The sequence below is a fragment of the Schistocerca piceifrons genome, chromosome 1 (assembly GCF_021461385.2).
Source record: "Schistocerca piceifrons isolate TAMUIC-IGC-003096 chromosome 1, iqSchPice1.1, whole genome shotgun sequence".
Taxonomy (NCBI): domain Eukaryota; kingdom Metazoa; phylum Arthropoda; class Insecta; order Orthoptera; family Acrididae; genus Schistocerca; species Schistocerca piceifrons.
This window is the reverse complement of record NC_060138.1, coordinates 161452898-161474976: the sequence shown is the minus strand read 5'-3', so window position 1 is coordinate 161474976 and position 22079 is coordinate 161452898. Positions and strand designations below refer to the sequence as shown.

Below are 22079 nucleotides of genomic sequence, written 5' to 3'. Positions count from 1 at the left end.
ACAGAAATTCCAAATAGTATCGTACTTGCATAAAATCAAACTGAATACATTACAAATCTCATCTCATGGAGGGATATCAGACAGTGCCGTCGTCTACTGAATAGCACCAGTCTGGCGATTGAACTATGAAAGATCTAAACGGTGGCCAGTAGGCGGTGCTAGCATTGACCACAGGAAGCAAGTCGAAGAGTAACTTTACAAACTTCTATGCACTGCGATTAAGTGCACGTCAGCACCTCTTGAACAAATTTGACAAAAACATTTTCGCTACTTTTCCCGAAGAGAAACTCATACTAACAGTATAAAAAACGCGTCGTTAGGCACACCGTAAAAAAAGTTACAGAGGTAGTCTTTCGTCAATAATCAAAACAGAAGAATATTTTAACCAGTAACTGGGTGGTACAACATAAACAGAAAACCCTTATGAGTAGTAAGTAAAACATAAGTGCGAAGGAATAAGTTCGCAAACATCACAAAATAAATGTACAAAGTATCACAAAATGAAGTCAACTATGCCTCCATGAGATGAGATTTGTATTGTATTTAGTTTATGTGCTCACTTTCGTGAGCTCTGTGGTAAAGTTTGATTTTTTGTAAGTACGATACTTTACGGACTTTGTGTGTATTAGAATACTTAGATGCACACTTATGTATAATTTTTGTCAATAATTTCTTATACACTTCATTCCACAGCTTGTACGATGATGAAATTTTGAAAAGCGTAACGCTTAATAGTGGATTGTGCGACCAAGACCTTTCTGTATTTCAAAATAGTGCCAAATCGCCTGCTCTACTATGGAAGTATTCCTACAACAAGTAGTGACAACAATTGGTCGTTGGTTCTTCACCGCTGTTGTAACACATGGCAGTAAAGTGGTTTATATGGTGCAGTATGGAATAAGTGCAGGAAGATGAGTCCACGTGAAGAAGTGACGTGTTGACAGAAAGCAGCAATCATGTTTGGGCGTGCCCATGACCGTACCATAAAAGTACACTACTGACCATTAAAACTGCTACACCAAGAAGAAATGCAGATCATAAACGGGTATTCCATGGAAAAATATATTATACTAGAACTGACATGTGATTACATTTTCACGTAATTTGAGTGAATAGATCCTGAGAAATCAGTACCCAGAACAACCACCTCTGGCCGTAATAACGGCCTTGATACACCTTTGCATTGAGTCAAATAGAGCTTGGATGGCGTGTACAGGTACAGCTGCCCATGCAGCTTCAACACGATACCACATTTCATCAAGGGTAGTGACTGGCGTATTGTGACGAGCCAGTTGCTCGGCCACCATTGACCAGAAGTTTTCAACTGGTGAGAGGTCTGGAGAATGTGCTGGCCAGAGCAGTCGAACTTTTTCTGTCTCCAGAAAGGCCCGCACAGGACCTGCTATATGCGGTCGTGCATTATCCTTCTGTAATGTAGGGTTTCGCAGGGGTCGAATGAAGGGTAGAGCCACGGGTCACATCTGAAATGTAACGTCCACTGTTCAAAGTGCTGTCAATGCGAACAAGAGGTGACCGAGACGTGTAACCAATGGCACCCTATACCATCACGCCGGGTGGTGCGCCAATATGGCGATGACGAATACACGCTTCCAATGTGCGTGCACCGCGATGTCGCCAAACACGGATGCGACTATCATGATGCTCTAAACAGAACCTGGATTCATTCGTTCACCCAGGTTCGTCGTTGAGTACACCATCGCAGGCGGTCCTGTCTGTGATGCAGCGTCAAGGGTAACGGCAGCCATGGTCACCGAGCTGATAGTCCATGCTCCTGCAAACGTCGTCGCACTGTTCGTGCAGGTGATTCTTGCTGGATTCATTCGTGCACCCAGGTTCGTCGTTGAGTACACCATCGCAGGCGGTCCTGTCTGTGATGCAGCGTCAAGGGTAACGGCAGCCATGGTCACCGAGCTGATAGTCCATGCTCCTGCAAACGTCGTCGCACTGTTCGTGCAGGTGATTCTTGTCTTGCAAAAGTCCCCATCTGTTGACACAGGGATCGAGACGTGGCTGCACGATCCGTTACAGCCATGCAGATGAGATGCCTGTCATCTCGACTGCTAGTGATACGAGTCCGTTGGGATCCAGCACGGCGTTCCGTATTACCCTGCTGCACCCACCGATTCCATATTCTGCTAACAGTCATTGGATCTCGACCAACGCGAGCAGCAATGTCGCGATACGATAAACCGCAACCGCGATAGGCTACAATCCGAGCTTTATCAAAGTCGGAAACCTGATGGAACGCATTTCTCCTCCTTACACAATGTATGACAACAACGTTTCACCAGGCAACGCCGGTGAACTACTGTTTGTGTATGAGAAATCGGTTGGAAACTTTCCTCATGTCAGCACGTTGTAGGTGTTGCCACCGGCGCCAACCTTGTGTGAATGCTCTGAAAAGCTAATCATTTTCATATTACAGCATCTTCTTCTTGTCGGTTAAATTTCGCGTCTGTAGCACGTCATCTTCGTGGTGTAGCAATTTTAATGGCCAGTAGTGTAGTTGCCAGATGTGTTGGTGCATCAGCGTGTAGTGCCTACAAGAAACGGTATACAACTCGCATTCATGTACCACAGTAGTCCGGAACAGATACCGGCCGACAGCGACCGGGAGCCAGTGCGAGGATCTGTTCTGCAACTGGCAGAGAATTCACGTTCTTTCTTGCCAGATTCCGAGCAAATATTGTGAAGGTAACAGCACGAAACGGACATTTGGAGTCGAGTACCTCGAAGAAAGCAGTGGCACATAAAACTCTACGTCTTTTTTGGGCCAAACAAGATAGAAACTGTGCATTAGTTGCGGTCCATGGGTCACGATTTTGATCTCTTTTCAAGTGACACGTGGTATCGATTACAGCGACGGCCCAAGTGCGGAGTTTAAGCTGCAGTATTCAGACCAGAGGAGGCTCTCTGATGCTTTGGAGGTTGTTGTTGTTACCTGACTTGGTCTCACTCGTTCAGCATACAGTATATATATGGACCATGATGTTTATTGCAATATTCTCGGTGACAGAATGTTGTCCTTTATCGTACATCTTCGTGATGAGCATGTTGTGGACACACTTTGCAAGACGACATCAGTAGAGTTCACAGGCTACACGTACACCATTCTCAACTGACGAACACTATCGCAATCTATCGCATTTCGGATCTCCCTCTAAATCATCCGATCTCAGTTGCACAGAAAATGCCTGGCGCTGTTCGAGCGAAACGTAGCAATTAACATCCCAACTATTTAGAAGTTCCACAGAGTGAGGTGGCGCTGTGGTTATCACACTGAAATTTCGTTCGGGACGACGGCTGTTCATACCCCCCCAATGGCATCCAGATTTAAGTTTTCCGTGATGACCTTAAATCGCTTCATGCAAATGCAGGGATTGTTCCTATGAAAAGGGTACAGCCGATTTGCTTCCCTATCCTTAGTTTAATCAGAGCTTGTGCTCTATCTCTAAAGACCGCACTGTCAATCGGACGTTAAAGTTTAATCATCCTTCTTTTGGAAGCTCCAGGGAATCCGTATAATTTCTGTCATTTATTTCTTGCACACTTCATTCAACAGCTTTCCAAACGCATAACGCTTAATACAGAAGTGCGCGATCAAGATTTTTCTACAATCAAAGTATTGCCAACTGTTATCATTTCTGCACCATCTACAACGCTGCAAAGCGACCAGTCTGTTATTTCAATGGGGTGACTAATATTTTGTCTGGCGATTTTATATCTAGCTTAGACGTCTAGTAAGTAGCGTGATCACTAGGGACGTCATGCTGGCCTGTGAGTAATGCTATGCAGCGTTACCCTATAGTGACGAGCTCCCTGTAAGGGGAGTTCTTGCGCACTGGCATGTAGGTGGAGCGCGACTTCATGAAGTCGAGCGCGACCAGCGAGCACTTGTCGGCCTCGGTGACGTAGCGGTCGAGCAGCGGGTAGAGGCTGACGTCCTCGGCGGTGAAGGCGAACGCCTCGGTGGCCACCTTGCGCACGCCCTCCAGCAAGCTGTGGTAGTTGGGCTCGGGTGCGCCTCGCGGCCACACCTTTTGGGCCATCAGCGCGTGGTCCACGGGATCGCTGCTCTTCTGCACACACGAGCAAGGTGGAGCCTCACGGCTGTTGTCCGATCTGTAATGGAACTCAAACAGCACTGGAGAACGCAGCCATTGACTACGCTCACACATTTTGCGTCTACTACTGTTCCTCATACAGAGTGCACAATTAGGCGCTAAGAAAACCACCACAGCCGTAACCAGAAGGAGTAAATACGTTGTATCAAGCTCATATACTATGTGATCAAGAGTATCAGGACACCTGGCTGAAAATGAGTTACAACTTCGTGGCGCCCTCTATCGTTAATCCTGGAATTCAATATGGTGTTGGCCCTCCCTTAGCCTTGACGACAACTCCCACTCTTGCAGGCAAACGTTCAGTCAGGTGCTGGAAGGTTTCTTGGGGAATGGCAGCCCTTTCTTCACGGAGTGCTGCACTGAGGAGAGGTATCGATGTCGGTCGTTGTGGCCTGGCACGAAGTCGGCGTTCCAAAACATCCCGAAGGTGTTCTGTAGGATTCAGGTCAGGACTCTGTGCAGGCCAGTCTATTACAGGGATGTTATTGTCGTGCAGCAATTCTGCGAAAGGCTGTGCACTATGAATAGGTGCTCGATTGTGTTGAAAGGTGCAGTTGCCATCTCCGAATTGCTCTTCAACAGTGGGAAGCAAGAAGGTGCTTAAACCACCAATGTAGGCCTATGCTGTGATAGTGCCACGCAAAGCAACAGGGGGTGCAAGGCCAATCCATGAAAAACACGAACACACCATAACACCACCGCCTCCGAATTTTACTGTAGGCTCTACACACGCTGGCGGATGACGTTCACCGGGTATTCGCCATACCCACACCCTGCCATCGGATCACCACATTGTGTACCGTGGTTCGTCACTCCGCACAACGTTTTTCCACTGTTCAATCGATCAATGTATACGCTCCTTATACCAAGCAAGGCGTCGTTTGGCGTTTACCGGCGTGATGTGTGACTTATGAGCAGCTGCTCGACCATGAAATCCCACCTAATTGTCATAGTACCTGCAGTGGATTCTGATTCAATTTAGAATTTCTGCGTAATGGTCCGGATAGATGTCTGCCTATTACACATTACGACCCTCTTCAACTGTCGCCGGTCTCTGTCAGTCAACGGACGAGGTCGGCCTGTACTCTTTTGTACTGTAAGTGTTCCTTCACGTTTCCACTTCACTATCATGTTGGAAACAGTAGACCTAGGTATGTCTAGAAGTGCGGAGATCTCTCGTACTGACGTATGACACAAGTGACACCTGACCACGTTCGAAGTCCGTGAGTTCCGAGGAGTGCCCCATTCTGCTCTCTCAAGATGTCTAATGAGTACTGAGGTCGCTGATATGTCGTACCTGGCAGTAGGTGGCAGCACAATGCACCTAATACGAGGTGCATTCAAGTTCAAAGGCCTCCGATTTTTTTTCTCCGGACTGGAAAGAGATAGAAACATGCGCATTGTTTTAAAATGAGGCCGCGTTCATTGTCAATATGTCCCAGAGATGGCAGCACCGTACGGCAGATGGAATTTTACCGCCAGCGGCGAGAATGAGAACTGTTTTAAATACTTAAAATTGCGACGTTTTCCTTACTTGAACAGCGTGCAATCATTCGTTTTCTGAATTTGCGTGGTGTGAAACCAATTGAAATTCATTGACAGTTGAAGGAGATATGTGGTGATGGAGTTATGGATGTGTCTGGCGACATGATCGAGAAAGTGGAGAGAATTGTTTTGGGGGATCGCCGAATGTCTGTTGAACAGATCGTCTCCAGAGTTGGCATTTCTGTGGGTTCTGTGTACACAATCATGCATGACGACCTGAAAATGCGAAAAGTGTCATCCAGGTGGGTGCCACGAATGCTGACGGACGACCACATGGCTGCCCGTGTGGCATGTTGCCAAGCAATGTTGACGCGCAACGACAGCATGAATGGGACTTTCTTTTCGTCGGTTGTGACAATGGATGAGACGTGGATGCTATTTTTCAATCCAGAAACAAAGCGCCAGTCAGCTCAATGGAAGCACACAGATTCACCGCCACCAAAAAAATTTCGGGTAACCACCAGCGCTGAAAAAATGATGGTGTCCATGTTCTGGGACAGCGAGGGCGTAATCCTTATCCATTGCGTTTCAAAGGCCACTACGGTAACAGGTGCATCCTACGAAAATGTTTTGAAGCACAAATTCCTTCCTGCACTGTAACAAAAACGTCTGGGAAGGGCTGCGCGTGTGCTGTTTCACCAAGACAACGCACCTGCACATCGAGCTAACGTTACGCAATAGTTTCTTCGTGATGACAACTTTGAAGTGATTCCTCATGCTCCCTACTCACCTGACGTGGCTACTAGTGACTTTTGGCTTTTTCCAACAAAGAAAGACTCTCCGTGGCCGCACATTCACCAGCCGTGCTGCTGTTGCCTCAGCGATTTTCCAGTAGTCAAAACAGACTCTAAAGAAGCCTTCGCCGCTGCCATGGAATCATGGCGTCAGCGTTGTGAAAAATGTGTACGTCTGCAGGGCGATTACGTCGAGAAGTAATGCCAGTTTCATCGATTTCGGGTGAGTAGTTAATTAGAAAAAAGAATCGGAGGCCTTAGAACTTGAATGCACCACGTATGAAAAACGTATGTTTTTGGGGGTGTCCGGGTACTTTTGATCACATAGTGTATGTTCATTAAGTTGTGCAGGACACTGTGGGCAATCTTCAGACATACGATAAAAATTTTGAGGCTATAATTACCAAATTAAGACACTGTATTTGTTTTTTAGTTAAACCACTTTTTGTTGCGTTGGAAAGAGAACTTCAGCGACATAGTATGTCATAAAGCTTTGATTATCAACTAAAAGGAAAGCTACAGTTGCGATTCTGAAACTTGATAATGATGTAATTTATACTTTCTCATGTCCTTAGGGTGCTGATGATGATGATAATCTGGAGTCTCTGAGTGGAACACCAACGTAACAGTGTACAGGGACAACCCAGAAAATTTGCAGTAGCTGAATACTGTCTGGAATACGAACGCTCGCATGACGAGATAAAAGTCCTGACTCTGACTCCCATATTCTGGGACAGTATCATTACCGAGGAAATTGAAATCAAGCTGGCGGGGAGGGGGTGGGGATAGGAACGCGGCCAACAGGAACGCTGGAACGCTGCCTGCCAACTCAGCATGGCATGGGACCCGTAGTGGAACTGATTAGTGGTCCAGCCATTTAAGTTATGTTTTGTATTTGTGGATACAAACAATCGCAGTACTCCATACTTACAAATACTCGGAGTACTCGATACACTTAGACAACCAGATCAGTCGACACACAGACGTTTCTCCGAAGTCATAAATATATTTTCTCCTTGTATTTGACTAAAGAAATAATGAAGTATTATTTTTTCATACTCTATTAAAATGCAAAGACGGAAACTATCACAAATTTATAGCAACTACATTTTTCTAAATTTTGGAAAGATATTTAAAACTGTTACGAGTATTATTATCGACGTTATTACCTCAGTAACTTTGTGGAAGACAACATGAGAAATATTTATAACACAAACTATTACTGTTAAAGAAATCTTATCTTTGGAAATATTTATCTTTGTAACACTATATTCGTATCTTAGGTGTTCGTATTGTGTTTGACTTGTCAGTAGTAGTACGTACTTGGTGTGAAGCGACACGTGCTGGTTGACTTTGTTTTATGTATTAGTGCAGTTGTGATTGAAAAATGTTAGACTGAATGAAATTGTAATAAATATGTGTAGAACACCTGCAACTCTTATACTAATATAAATACTTAGCACAAAAATTGAACCTTTATACTCTACTGCAAACCATCAGAAATGAGTTAAATTTCTAGGCAACAGAGCTTCCATGATAAAGAAACTACAGTAGATTTTGACAAGAAATTGAGTCAAACTACGTTGAATAATTATTATTCCATTCATATAAATGTTCGCTCCATATAGTTCATAGATGAAGCACAGTCCCACCTGAATGGAGTCGTTAATAAACAGAACTGAAGATTTTGGGGTCCCGAAAATCCCCATTTCTGTGAAGCGAACCCACTGTATTTTCTCAAAGTTACTGTTTGAGCCGTAGTATGCATCAGAGACATTATTGTCCCTTTTTCAGGAGGGAAACGATCACCAGTGAACGCTAAGTTGTACTTTTTGAACAGTTTGTCGGTACACATCTCGGAAGATCGACGAACGTACGGAATGGTTCATGCAAGATGGGGCCAGACCACATCGCACCAAACAGGTGTTTCGCTTTCTTGATGAATACTTCAGTAATAGAGATGTTACGTTGGATTATTGCAAATTTACTAGTGCAGGGATGGATCGGACTCCACATTCGCCCGATGTGTCTGTCCCCTTGGGACCACTTTTTGTTGGGCACACTGAAAGACACTGTCAACCGTAACCATCGCACCACGTTGGAAGAGCTTGAATCAGTGTACGGCATCTGAATCCATTACCGCTGAGACGCTGCAGCATGTATTGACAAATTTCATTGTTAGTTTGCGTCACGGCCGTACTACGAGTGGTGGACATTTGGAAGAGATAGTGATTTGATTGCAAGGACTGCTTGCTGACGAGATCTACATCTACATTGTGGTGTCAACGCCAGACACCACACTTGCTAGGTGGTAGCCTTTAAATCGGCCGCGGTCCGTTAGAATACGTCGGAGCCGCGTGTCGCCACTATCAGTGATTGCAGACCGAGCGCCGCCACACAGCAGGTCTAGACAGACTTCCTAGCACTCGCCCCAGTTGTACAACCGACTTTGCTAGCGATGGTTCACTGACAAAACACGCTCTCATTTGCCGAGACGATAGTTAGCATAGCCTTCAGCTACGTCATTTGCTACGACCTAGCAAGGCCCCATTACCTGTTACTATTGAGATTATGAATAATGTACCGTCAAGAGCGACGTTCACCATTTATGGATTAAAGTTTTTCTAAAGTCTAATTTCCTTGTCCTGTTCCAGACCTCACGCCAGCCTGCGTGAGCTAAAACATGTGCCTTTCGGCTTCCTCTAGTACCCGGTGTTGGCTCTCCTGCCAACCCACAACATACATCTACATGGATTCTCTGCAAATCACACTTAAGTCCCCGGCGGAGGGTTCGTCGAACCATCTTCACAATGATTCTCTATTATTCCACTCTCGAAAAGTTTGCGGATAAGATCAACACTCCTTTTCTTGCGAGCTCAGATTTCCCTTATTATATTATGATGATCGTTTCTCTCTATGTAGATCACTGTCAACCAAATTTTTTCGCATTCGGAGGAGAGAGCTGGCGATTGGAATTTTGTGAGAAGATACCGCCGCAACGAAAAACGCCTTTGTTTTAATGACGTCCACCCCAAATCCTGTATCGTTTCAGTGACATTCTGTCCACTACTTCTAGATAATATAAAACGTGCTGTCCTTCTTTGAACTTTCTTCACATACTCCGTTAATCCTATCGGGTAAGGATACCACACCGCGCAACAGTGCTCCAAAAGAGGACGTAAAAGCGTAGCGTAGACAGTCTCTTTAATAGATCTGTTGCATATTCTGAGACCTAAGTGTTCTACCAGTAAAATGCAAGCTTCGGTTCACCTTCCCCATAACATTTTCTGCGTGTTCTTTCCAATTTAAGTTGTTCGTAATTGTAATTACTAGGTATTTTGTTGAATTTATGGCCTTTAGATGTGGTTGATATATCGTGTAACAGAAATTTGACGATTTCCTCTTAGCACTCATGTGGATAGCCCCACACTTTTCATTATTTAGGGTCAATTCCCAATTTTCGCACCATACAGATATATTTTCTAAGTATTTCTGCAATTTGTTTCGATCTTCTGATGAGTTTACTAGACGATAAACGACAGCTTCATCTGCAAGAAGGCTGTTCACACTGTCTCCTAAATTGTTCATATAGATGAGGAGCAGCACAAGTCTTATAACACTACCTTGGGGAACGCCAGAAATCACTTCTGTTTTACGCGATGACTTTCCGTCACTTCCTACGAACTGTGACTTCTCTGATAGGAAATCACGAATCCAATCACATAATTGAGACGATATCCCATTAGCACGCCGTTTGATTACAAGCCACTTCTGAGGCTCAATGTCAAAAGCCATATGGAAATCTAGAAATACGGAATCAATTTGAAATCCCTTTTCGATAGCAATGAACACTTCGTGTGAGCGAAGAGTTAGTTGTGTTTCTCTAAATCCACGTTGACTATTTCTCAATAGACCGTTCCCTTCTCCTGTTGCATATTACTTTAATAATATGAGCCTGTAATTTAGTGGATTTTTCCTATTGGCTTTCTTGAATACTGGTGTGACCTGTGCAGCTTTACAGTCTTTGGAGAGAGTGGTTGTATATGATTGTTAAGTATGGAACTATTTAATCAGCATGCTCTGAAAGAAACCTAATTGGTGTACAGTCTGGACCGGAGGACTTGCTTTTATTAAGTGATTTAAGTTGCTTCATTACTCCAACGATATCTGCTTCTAGGTTACTCGTGTTAGCAGCTGTTCTCGATTCTGGAATATTTACTTTGTCCTCTTTGGTGAAGGAATTTCGGAAGGCTGTGTTTAGTAACTCTGCTTTAGCAACACTATCATTGACAGTATTTCAATTGCTATGAAAGCATTCATTGTGTCTTCCCGCTACCATGCTTTACATCCGAGGGGTGTCCAGAAAGTAAGTTCCGATTGGCCGCGAAATGGAAACGACTATGAAAATCCGATAAAGCTTTGCACAGATGTGTTGGGCAGTGTCTCTAGTGATCCTAGATAGTACCACGTCGCTCTTCTCATTTCTGAGCTCACAGTGTCTAGAAAATAGTGTCTCCCGCCAAGTACGAGGGCCTGGTGAGAAATTTCGCCTGAAGCTATGCAGCCAACATTACATAACTGTCGTGCTGCTTCTTCAAGACAATTCTCAGCCACATTCTGCAGGGGCAATGGAGATGCTCCTGCACCGTTTTCAATTGGAAATGTTTGATTACCAAATACAGCCCGTAATTGTCTCCCTCTTAATTTCATCTGTGCTCACATGAACCGCTGGATATGAAGACAACATTTTGGCACAGACAACAAGCTGTAGGCCAGCGTAGAGAATTGGCGGAAAGCACTGGCGGCTGCCTCCTATAACGCGGCTATTGGAAAGTTGGTACAACGCTACGACAAATGTCTAAGAACGGCGACTATGTAGAGAAGTAGCTTGACGGTGTAGCTAATTATTACAAATAAAAAAATTCTGATTTTCAATGTGGTTTCCATTTCGCGATCAATCGGAACGTACTTTAGGGACAGCCCTCGTAAAAGCAGAATCTGTCTGGGTTTTCTGCCAGGTTTCGAGACAAAGTTTCTTTGTGGAAGCTATTAGAAGCATCTCGGATTGAAGTCCGCGCTAAGTTGCGAGCTTCTGTAACAGATAGCCAATCTTGAGTATTTCGCTTTCGTTTAAATTTGGCATGGTTTTTCGTTGTTCCTGCAACAGTGTTCTGACCTGTTTTGCGTACCATGCAGGATCAGCTGCGTCGTTTGTTAATTTGTTATAAATGTCTCAGTTGCTGTCGATACAATATCTTTGAATTCAGGCTACATCAGGTCTACATTTACATTGTTAATTTGGACGAATTTAATTACGCACAATGATACTGTATGAGGTGCATAGTGTACAGTGCCATCTGCTAGCAGCTTTTCGAGCTATTTCGAAACTTCAGCATAAAATTCTTACAGGTTCACAGAAAACGTACCTCTTGTTGTACTATATACTTATATGGATATGGTGTCTGCTCTATCGGACATGTCCGAAAGAACAGACACCATATCCATAAGTGGTGCGCAGCGTACCTGTTAGCAGCTTTTCGAACTATTTCGAAACTTCAGCATAAAATTCTTACAGATTCACAGAAAACGTACCTCTTGTTGTACTATATACTTATATGGATAGGGTGTCTGCTCTTTCGGACATGTCCGAAAGAACAGACACCATATCCACATAAGTATATTGTTCTGGCAACACCGGCCACGTCCTTCTTCTGTGCGGGAGCACACATATTCTCCGAACTGTTACGGGCTTGGTAAGAATGTCTTCCACGAGTAATGAGTGTGTTGGGGTGAAACACTACGAATGTAGTTTGTGGACATACATGGTGAGATTGTGGGTCTCGAGGGAGGCGTGTGCGAGATAGTCCCTGCAGTCGCGCTATCCTCTGTGCCCTCGGCGGCTCAGATGGAGCCGGCAGGGTAACTCAGCGTGTTGGGTCAGAGTAGCTGTCCTCTGCAATAAAAAAAAACTGAGTTAATGGATCAACGACGAACTGAAAAGGGTGTCTTGCGACGTCCGCCCTGAGCAGATACAATGAACACAAATAAACAAAATGAGATTTAAAAAAAGATAGGTAGAGCGTCTGCCATGTAAGCAGGAGATGCCGGGTTCGAGTCCCGGTCGGGGCACACATTTTCACCTGTCCCCGTTGATATATATATCAACGCCCGTTAGCAGCTGAAGGTATTAATTCTAATTTCTTGTTGTACTCGTCCGTCGATTTAGTTTTCAAGATATTTATTTTTAATTTTGTAATCGGGGACTGCTTGGCTGGACATCCTGTGCGTAAATGTGTGCAGTGAGACCGGAGGACCATACCTCGAAGTACTCGTGGGTGTAGCTGATGTTCTCCATGCCGACGGCGAGCTCACTGTGCACCAGATCGGCCTTGCTGTTGATGGTCCTGGGCGGGGGCAGCAGCAGCGAGGTGACGATGGCGGCCGTGTAGTAGGTGTCTAGCAGCAGGGCGCACGCGAAGCTCAAGAACACCAGCATGCGCCAGCTGGGCCGCTCCGTGTCTAGCGTCGTGCCTGAGGGACAGCAAGCCAACAGCGGAGTGTCAGCCGCCAACACAGAAAAGCGTGGGGCGCAGCTGTTCCCTACAGCTGGCGGGGCAGAAGCCGCGATCAAAAATGTTAAACATTATTGTACCGAATCAAGAGACGACATGAGACTCAAACAGAAACATGAAGCGACTCTGTAGATCCAGAAGAAACTGCATTTAACAGAAAACGATACATGCAGAATGGGAATAACACAGAAGAGAATGTTCCTACACACTTCTTACATACAGGACTGGCCATTAAAATTGCTACACCAAGAAGAAATGCAGATGATAAACGGGTCTACATTGGACAAATATATTATACTGGAACTGACAAGGGATTACATTTTCACGCAATTTGGGTGCATGGATTCTGAGAAATCAGTACCCAGTACAACCACCTCTGGCCGTAATAAAGGCATTGATACGCCTGGGCATTGAGTCAGACAGAGCTTGGATGGCGTGTACAGGTACAGCTGCCCACGCAGCTTCAACACGATACCATAGTTCATCAAGAGTGGTGACCGGTGTATTGTGACGAGCCAGTTGCTCGGCCACCATTGATCAGACGTTTTCAATTGGTGAGAGATCTGGAGAATGTGCTGGCCAGGGCAGCAGTCGAACATTTTCTGTATCCAGAAAGGCCCGTACAGGACCTGCAACATGCGGTCCTGCATTATCCTGCCGAAATGTAGGGTTTCGCAGGGATCGAATGAAGGGTAGACCCACGGGTCGTAACACATCTGAAATGTAACGTCCACTGTACAAAGTGCCGTCAATGCGAACAAGAGGTGACCGAGACGCGTAACCAATGGCACCCCATACCATCACGCCGGGTGATACGCCAGTATGGCGATGACGAATACACGCTTCCAATGTGCGTTCATCGCGATGTCCCCAAACACGGATGTGACCATCATGATGCTGTAAACATAACCTGGATTCATCCGAAAAAATTACGTTTCGACATTTGCGCATCCAGGTTCGTCGTTGAGTACACCATCGCAGGCGGTCCTGCCTGTTTCACAGGTAACCGCAGCCATGGTCTCCGAGCTGATAGCCCATGCTGCTGCAAACGTCATCGAAGTGTTCGTGCAGATGGTTGTGGTCTTGAAAACGTCCCCATCTGTTGACTCAGGGATCGAAACGTGGCTGCACGATCCGTTACAGCCATGCGGATAAGATGCCTGTCATCTCCACTGCTAGTGATACGAGGAAGTTGGGTTCCTTCACGGCGTTCCATATTACCCTCCTGAACCCACCGATTCCATATTCTGCTAACAGTCATTGGATCTCGACCAAAGCGAGCAGCAATGTCGCGATACGATAAAGTGCAATCGCCATAGGCTACAATCCGACCTTTATCAAAGTCGTAAAAGTGATGGTACGCATTTCTCCTCCTTACACGAGGCATCACAACAACGTTTCACCAGACAACGTTGGTCAACTGCTGTTTGTGTGAATGCTCTGGAAAGCTAATCATTTGTATATCACAGCATCTTCTTCCTGTCGGGTAAATTTCGCGTCTGTAGCACATCATGTTCGTGGTGTAGCAATTTTAATGGCCAGTAGTGTATTTCAAACTCCTTCTGCATGCTGACTATCATTCTCGGCACAGAGTTGGATTCGCTGCGATGTGCGTCTGCTTGCCCAGCGCAGCACTTGGGGAGTGATCATTCTTAGGGTTTTCTGTCGCCGAGAATTAAACGCCTGGAGACCGGGAGCTACGATACACAGCACTTTCATCTATCAACACAACCTCGTGGAGAGTCGGTGATCGCAAAAGCTGCTCATAACTGGTTGTACGAATCACAGCGCGTATTCATAATACGATCACTTAATTCATGGATGCTACCTGTTCGAAATGAACAGTAACCATCTTTCCTCATCCAACAACACGTGGAGGTTCTGGGGATGTACATTTCCGCCGATCGCTTCCTTTTAGATTTTAATGGTGAACAAATCAATGACACACTTATGTATTAAGTGACTTCGTTATCGTTGTCGTATTTCTTGGGTCTTCCACAGCGTGGTGCAACCGCCACAGGCTCACCTGCAAAGGCCTTTCTTTCCATCTTCCGAATATTAGCTTCAGTTGGGCTTCTTTCTTGAAGCGGCTAAAAATGTTTCTCCTAATTTCATCATATGTCCAACCTGTTCGTTCTTTTTCATGCACCTGTATGCTAAGAATGAGAAGTTCTTCAGTTCTAAATCTTCTTGTATCCGCCATTATAACACAAAATTTACAACAGTATTACCTCGGTAACAAAACAGAACACGATCACGTGCCGTTTAATCGCCAGAACCACAAGCGAAACAACGCAATCACGTGCCGTATTGTCATGGACTGACGCCTGCATTGTTGTAATTTGAGTGAGTTCTACCAGAAGACAGACGAACTACGGCCAGGGAACACTATTTTCAACCTAGAATACATTTCCTGAACTATGTAACCGCGAAAATTAACGTATAGTTGAACACATTCCGATCGTGAGTTCCGGCCACCCCTGTACATTATTCACTACCATCTTCTCATTATGATGTGATGCATTTTCTGTACAAAGGTAGAAATGAAATGTTCCGCGCTTTTGCAGTAGACGTGCCAATTGGGCCCGATCGACAGCTGTGTCACCTTCAGCCAATGACATCAGATGCGATATGAAGGGGCATGTGGTCAGCACACTGCTCTCCTGGTCGTTTTCGGGTTTCTTGACCTTGGAACCGCTACTAACCGTTCGAGTGAGTCCTCAGTTGGCCTCACGAGACTGAGCGGACCCCGTACCAGCCCTCTGACCTAGGGAAATTCCTTGGAAGTAGATGGAATCGAACACGGGTCCCCTCCACGGCAGTCACTGCACTGATCTCTCAGCTACCTGAGGCAGACTTCTTCAGTACTGGGTGCATCTTAATTAGTAATGAAACATTATTTGTATTATAATAATATTTCAATAATAATAGTGTAACATATTAAAATATAAAATATTTTCTTTCATCTCCATACATTTTAACACAATACACAAAGCCCTAAAAATTTGAGCTTGTGAATTTTTAACAACTACTTGCTGTACCTAGACACGTGCTGCTGTGACTTAATCTAGTTGAATGGAAAACTGGTAATAATAATGGTAAGTAGATATAAGTCCTAATCTTTTCTCCTCTGTCTGAGTCCGACTCCTGCTCCTCGTCTCTTTGTCCACTTCCTCCTCCTTCCCTCTCTCTGTGTGCAGCACCTTCTCCCTGCTCTCATCTTCTCCTCCCCTCTCTCTCTATCTCCTCCTGCCCCACTTCTTTCCATCGCTCTCTGTTCATCGCTCCTCCCCCTTTTCTCTGTCCACCTTCTTCTCCTCCGTTTCGCCATCTCCTCCTGACACTTCTCTCTGTCCATCTCCTCCTTTCCACTCTTTATGCCAATTTCCTCCCGCCCCTCTCTCTCCTCTTCTGCCCTTCCTCTCACATTCATTGTTGTTTATTGTTATAGCAAATTCATATTCTGTAGCAGAAGATTTTTGGTAATAACGTTTCCCCCATTTATTTAAATTCTCCTATTTACTTAAATGATATGTAAACACACATATCAAAAAAAGTTTTGCATCACCTGGGTTCCGAGAGTTCCGGAACCTGTACATAAAATTGGAATAGAGATCAACATAAACAACATTTCCACACTTTTTATTGCTCATGAAAACCACACATTGCTTGTTGTATCATCATTCAGAGGTGGTGGTTCAGATTGCTGTACACACTGGTACCTCTAATACCCAACAACATGTCCTCTTGCATTGATGCATGCCTCTATTCGTCGTGGCATCCTATCCATAAGTTCATCAAGGCACTGTTGGTCCAGATTGTCCCACTCCTCAACGGCGATGCGGCGTAGATCCCTCAGAGTGGTTGGTGGATCACGTCGTCAGTAAACAGCCCTTTTCACTCCATCCCAGGCATGTTCGATAGGGTTCATATCTGAAGAAGATGCTGGCCACTCTAGTCGAGCGATGTCGTTATCCTGAAGGAAGTCATTCACAAGCTGTGCACGATGGGGGCGAGAATTGTCGTCAATAAGACGAATGCCTCGCCAATATGCTGCCGATTTGGTTGCACTATCGGTCGGAGGATGGCATTCACGTATCGTACATCCGTTACGGCGCCTTAAATGACCACCAGCGGCGTACGTCACCACCCCAAAACAGCAGGGGACCTCCACCTGGCGGCACTCGCTGGACAGTGTGTCTAAGGCGTTAAGCCTGACCGGGTTGGCTCCAAACACGTCTCCGACGATTGCCTGGTTGAAGGCATATGCGACACTCATCAGTGAAGAGAACCTGATGCCAATCCTGAGCGGCCCGTTCGGCATGTTGTGCCCATCTGTACCGCGCTGCATGGTGTCGTGGTTGCAAAGATACACCTCGCCATGGACGTCGAGAGTGAACTTGTTTATCATGCAGGCTATTGCGTACAGTTTGAGTCGTAACATTATGTCCTGTGCTGCACGAAAAGCATTATTCAACGTGCTGACGTTGCTTTCAGGGTTCCTCCGAGCCATAATCCGTAGGTAGCGGTCATCCACTGCAGAAGCAGCCCTTGGACGGCCTGAGAGAGGCATGTCATCGACACTCCATGTCTCTCTGTATCTCCTCCACGTCCGAACAACATCGCTTTGGTTCACTCCGAGACGCCTGAATACTTCCCTTGTTGAGAGCCCTTCGTGGCAAAAGGTAGCAATGCGGACGCGATCGAACCGCGGTATTGACCGTCTAGGCATGGTTGAACTACAGACAACACCAGCCGTGTACCTCCTCCCTGATCGAATGACTGGAGCTGATCGGCTGTCGGGCCCCCTCCGTCTAATAGGCTCCGCTCATGCACGGTTGTTTACATCTTTGGGCGTGTTTAGTGACATCTCTGGACAGTCAATGGGACTGTGTCTGTGATACAATGTCCACAGTCAACGTTCTGGGAACCGAGGTGATGCAAAACTTTTTTGACGTGTATATTTCAAAAGAGGTATACAGGATGAAGAGAAATACCCGCACTCTATCGTTGCACCGCGGCTCCTCACATGCCAGCGATAAAAAAATGTCTCTCACAAAATTTCGTCCGGCGAGTACATCCGGCGGAAAAAGGATGTTAGAGTGGCAATCTAACAACACTGCATCCGAATGTATCATAACTACCCCTACTAGCATTTATGTTGTACAGTTGGTGCAGTGGATAGAGTTTCGGCTTAGCATGCAGGAGGGCGAGGGTTCAGTCCTGGGTTGGGGCGCTTTCTTTTTATTTGTTTATTTCATTCTGACATTACATATTGTAATATATATCGTTTCTTATGTCACATGTATCCGAAATTTACAACATTTTGTAACGCTGAACACAACAAATACGTGGTTAGACAAAGAAGAAATAGACAGTTGAAACGATTAATGGGACCGTGGTGATAACACATACAAATAGTAACTAAGTTTGGACATTATTCGCAAAGCACCTTGCTAGTCCTACTGATAACGTAAGACCCTAACGAAATGTAATAGACCTAAACGAGGCAAGAACAATAGTTGGTACTAATCTATGTGACCATTAGAGGAGGGTACAAAGAAAACAGGTTTCCCATCTAGTAGATGAAGTGGTGCAAATAAATTCGAGCCCACGAGGTGGAAAGGGCTTCTTTCAAAGCTGACCAATCATCCATTTCTACGATTGTAGTATGTAAGTGCAAACGTTTTCCAGAAGAACCGCTGCAATCGCTGTTGACGATTAAAATGCCCGATACCGCACCATCTGGACTACATTTATCAAATAAAAAACATATGCTTGAACCCAGAATCGTACCCGCAACCTCCTGCACGCTAATCCAAAACTCTATACCCTGAACCAACTGTACGCCACAAGTAGGACGTGTTGACAGAGGTAGTTACAATGCATGTGGTTACAGAGTTGCCAGATTGCCACTCATTAACGTCCTTTTTCTGCCGGATGTTCTCGACGGACGAAATTTTGTGAGAGACATTTTTTTTTATCGGTGGCTTGCGAGGAGTCGCGCTGAGAAGCCCGAGTGCGGGAATTTCGCTTCACCCTGTATAAAAACAAGCGCGTATTTGAATGCAATATTGTCTCAGAATTTCAAGTCAACCGACCGACTATTTTGCGGGTTTTGCGAACACAAACTCTATTATCTATTGCATACGCCCCACGTTTTTCGTTAGAAATCTTAACAGAGTTGTCACAGCTATCAAAAAATCAGAAGCACAAGTTATCAAAATTATCTCTAAGGCGTGAGGAATCTCTAGGGCAGAATCTTTTGAAAGAAATGAATGTTCCTCACTCTTATACGTAGATTCTCGAAAGTTTCTGAAAAAAAACCTGTCAAAGTTTTCGATGTATTTTCCAGATACTTGATGTGCCTTCTACTGCGCAATATGCTCAGACCAAATGGTGGCATAGTGGCTGGCGTCATGACTCTTTTTCTTTTTTTTTTAATTTAGCGGCCCGTTTTTGAAACCATATTATTACTTTTACTTTTATTTTTCATTTATATGCCCAAGTGTGTAGAAGATTATTACAAGAATGTTTCCCGGTGTGTATTGTTATAACGTTGTCCTTATTCGCCTACGTCAGGTGAATGAATTAAGAAAATAAGAATGAGAAAATTATTTGAAACTGTTTTCCGAAAAAGTGGCCCCTTTACACAGGGTGATCAAAAATTCAGTATAAATTGGAAAACTGAATAAATCACGGAATAATGTAGGTTGGTTGGTTGTTTTTGGGGGAAGAGACCAAACTACGAGGTCATCGGTCTCATCGGATTAGGGAAGGACGGGGAAGGAATTCGGCCGTGCCCTTTCAAAGGAACCATCTCGCCATTTGCCTGCAGCGATTTGCCTGGAGCGATTTAGGGAAATCACGGAAAACCTAAATCAGGATGGCCGGACGCGGGATTGAACCGTCGTCCTCCCGAATGCGAGTCCAGTGTGCTAACCACTGCGCCACCTCGCTCGGTACGGAATGATGTAGATAGAGAGGTACAAATTGACACACATGCTTGGAATGACATGGGGTTTTATTAGAACCAGAAAAAAAATACAGAAGTTCAAAAAATGTCCGACAGATGGGGCTTCATCTGATCAGAATAGCAATAATCAGCATAACAAAGTAAGACAAAGCAAAGATGATGTTCCTTACAGGAAATACTCAATATGTCCACCATCATTCCTCAAGAACAGCTGTAGTCGAGGAATAATGTTGTGAACAGCACTGTAAAGCATGTCCGGACTTATGGTGAGGCATTGGCGTCGGATGTTGTCTTTCACCATTCCTAGAGATGTCGGTCGATCACGATACGCTTGCGACTTCAGGTAACCCCAAAGCCAATAATCGCACGGACTGAGGTCAGGGGACCTGGCATGCCAAGCATGACGAAAGTGGCTGCTGAGCACACGATCATAACCAACTGACACGCGCAAGAGATCTTTCACGCATCTATCAATATGGGGTGGAGCGCCATCCTGCATAAACATCGTACGTTCCAGCAGGTGTTTATCAGCCAGGCTGGAGATGATGGGATTCTGTAACATATCGGCGTACCTCTCATCCGTCACGGTAGCAGTTTTTCTGTCCAGCGCCATCTGTCGGACATTTTGTGAACTTCGCTTTTTTTTTTTTTTTTTGTTCTAAGAAAACCCCATGTCATTCCAAGCATGTGGTCAATTTTACCTCTCTATCTACATTATTCCGTGGTTTATTAAGTTTTCAAATTTATACTGACTTTTTGATCACTCGGTATATGGTTTGGCGCGAAATTATTGCCAACGCGGCAGATCTTCAGCAGTGTTAACAACATTTTTTTCCTGAGAGAGATTCATAGGAAGAAATGTCACTGTGACAAAACTGCCTTCGAGAGATGCTCGCGGTGTTCAGAACATGTGTTTCGAATGTTTCTACGATTGGTATCATCCAGGGGAATGGACCAAATCCTCCTGAAGAATAAACGTATAAGAATTAATATAAGATTTTATATGAGAATGAAATATTACAATATGGGATTTTAAAAAGATTGTAACCCCTCAACATACCATACACACGTCTAATACATAATAAATGGGTGACACTTATTATAAAACCCAGTTTTAATTTTACAATTAATACAACGCCCTTGCATCCCCTAATTTGATAAGAAACATTCGTGTGGTGATCTTCTACAGACGTGGATAGATAAATTAAAATGAATAAATAAAAATAATAATCGAGTTTCGAACACAGGGCGCAAAATTAAAAACGCCGCGATGTTAGCCTCTGAGTCGGCATTTTGTCTGAGCACATCTCGCGGTAAAAGGCACATAAACTACCTGGAAAACTTCGACCGTCGTTTTTTCAGAAGTAGTCGAATATCAACGGATAAGCCGAGACACGTGTCTTCCACCGAGAGAAGTTCTTGCAAAATCGTATGATTTCATTTTCCGTGTTCTCCTCGTGAGTAGAAGGTTGTCAGTAGGCAGATGCATGGTACAGGCTGTCTGATAGTGCGTGCTGTATGCTATTTTAGCGCAAATTACTAAAAACTGCGTCTCTTGTGGTTTATTATCTCCTTACATAAATAACTTTACTTTTTGTCTTTACTGTTATTGTGTTCTCTGTGCGAGCAAATGGTTCACTTCATGTTCTTTTCTTATTTCATATACTAATCCACAACTGATGTGGTAAATATGATTTTCTATCATGGTGTAGCACTAACCGATTACCTGTTCGGTTTACTTATCCAGCACACATACTGTAGGTTTTCTAGGGGCCCCTAAAGATAAACAGTGGAAGGCATCACTCACTGCGTACGCCCGAGAGGGAGGAGCATGTGTTTTATTTAGTGGGCAAAAATACTGGAACAGGCGTGCATAGATTAGCAATCAACGGAAAAATGAGTCATCCTTTTGTTAGGAAGGGTCGCACTACATCAACAATTGTTGTACTTTAAGGAACGAATGCCAAACAAACTTTACATTAAGTCCTTCATATAAACAAATGTTCAGAGCTCTGGAAGTATTCATTTCTGGACCTAAGTTTACTGGACTTTTTTTCTTGTCTTTATGAGTACTACCACCTTTTAATTTGGTCGATACTTCCGGTTT

The 22079-nt window shown here is 44.6% G+C and overlaps 1 protein-coding gene across 1 annotated transcript in view; it reads right to left on the bottom strand.

The window, feature by feature from the left end:
• LOC124795122 (ionotropic receptor 75a-like) overlaps window positions 1–22079 on the bottom strand; it is a 189783-nt gene that overhangs the window by 22891 nt on the left and 144813 nt on the right. The window contains exons 7-8 of the mRNA XM_047259024.1: window positions 12744–12955; window positions 3823–4100 (exon numbers count right to left, since the gene is read on the bottom strand). Of these exons, the coding sequence (XP_047114980.1) occupies window positions 3823–4100; window positions 12744–12955 (490 nt within the window). The remainder of the gene's footprint in view (window positions 1–3822; window positions 4101–12743; window positions 12956–22079) is intronic.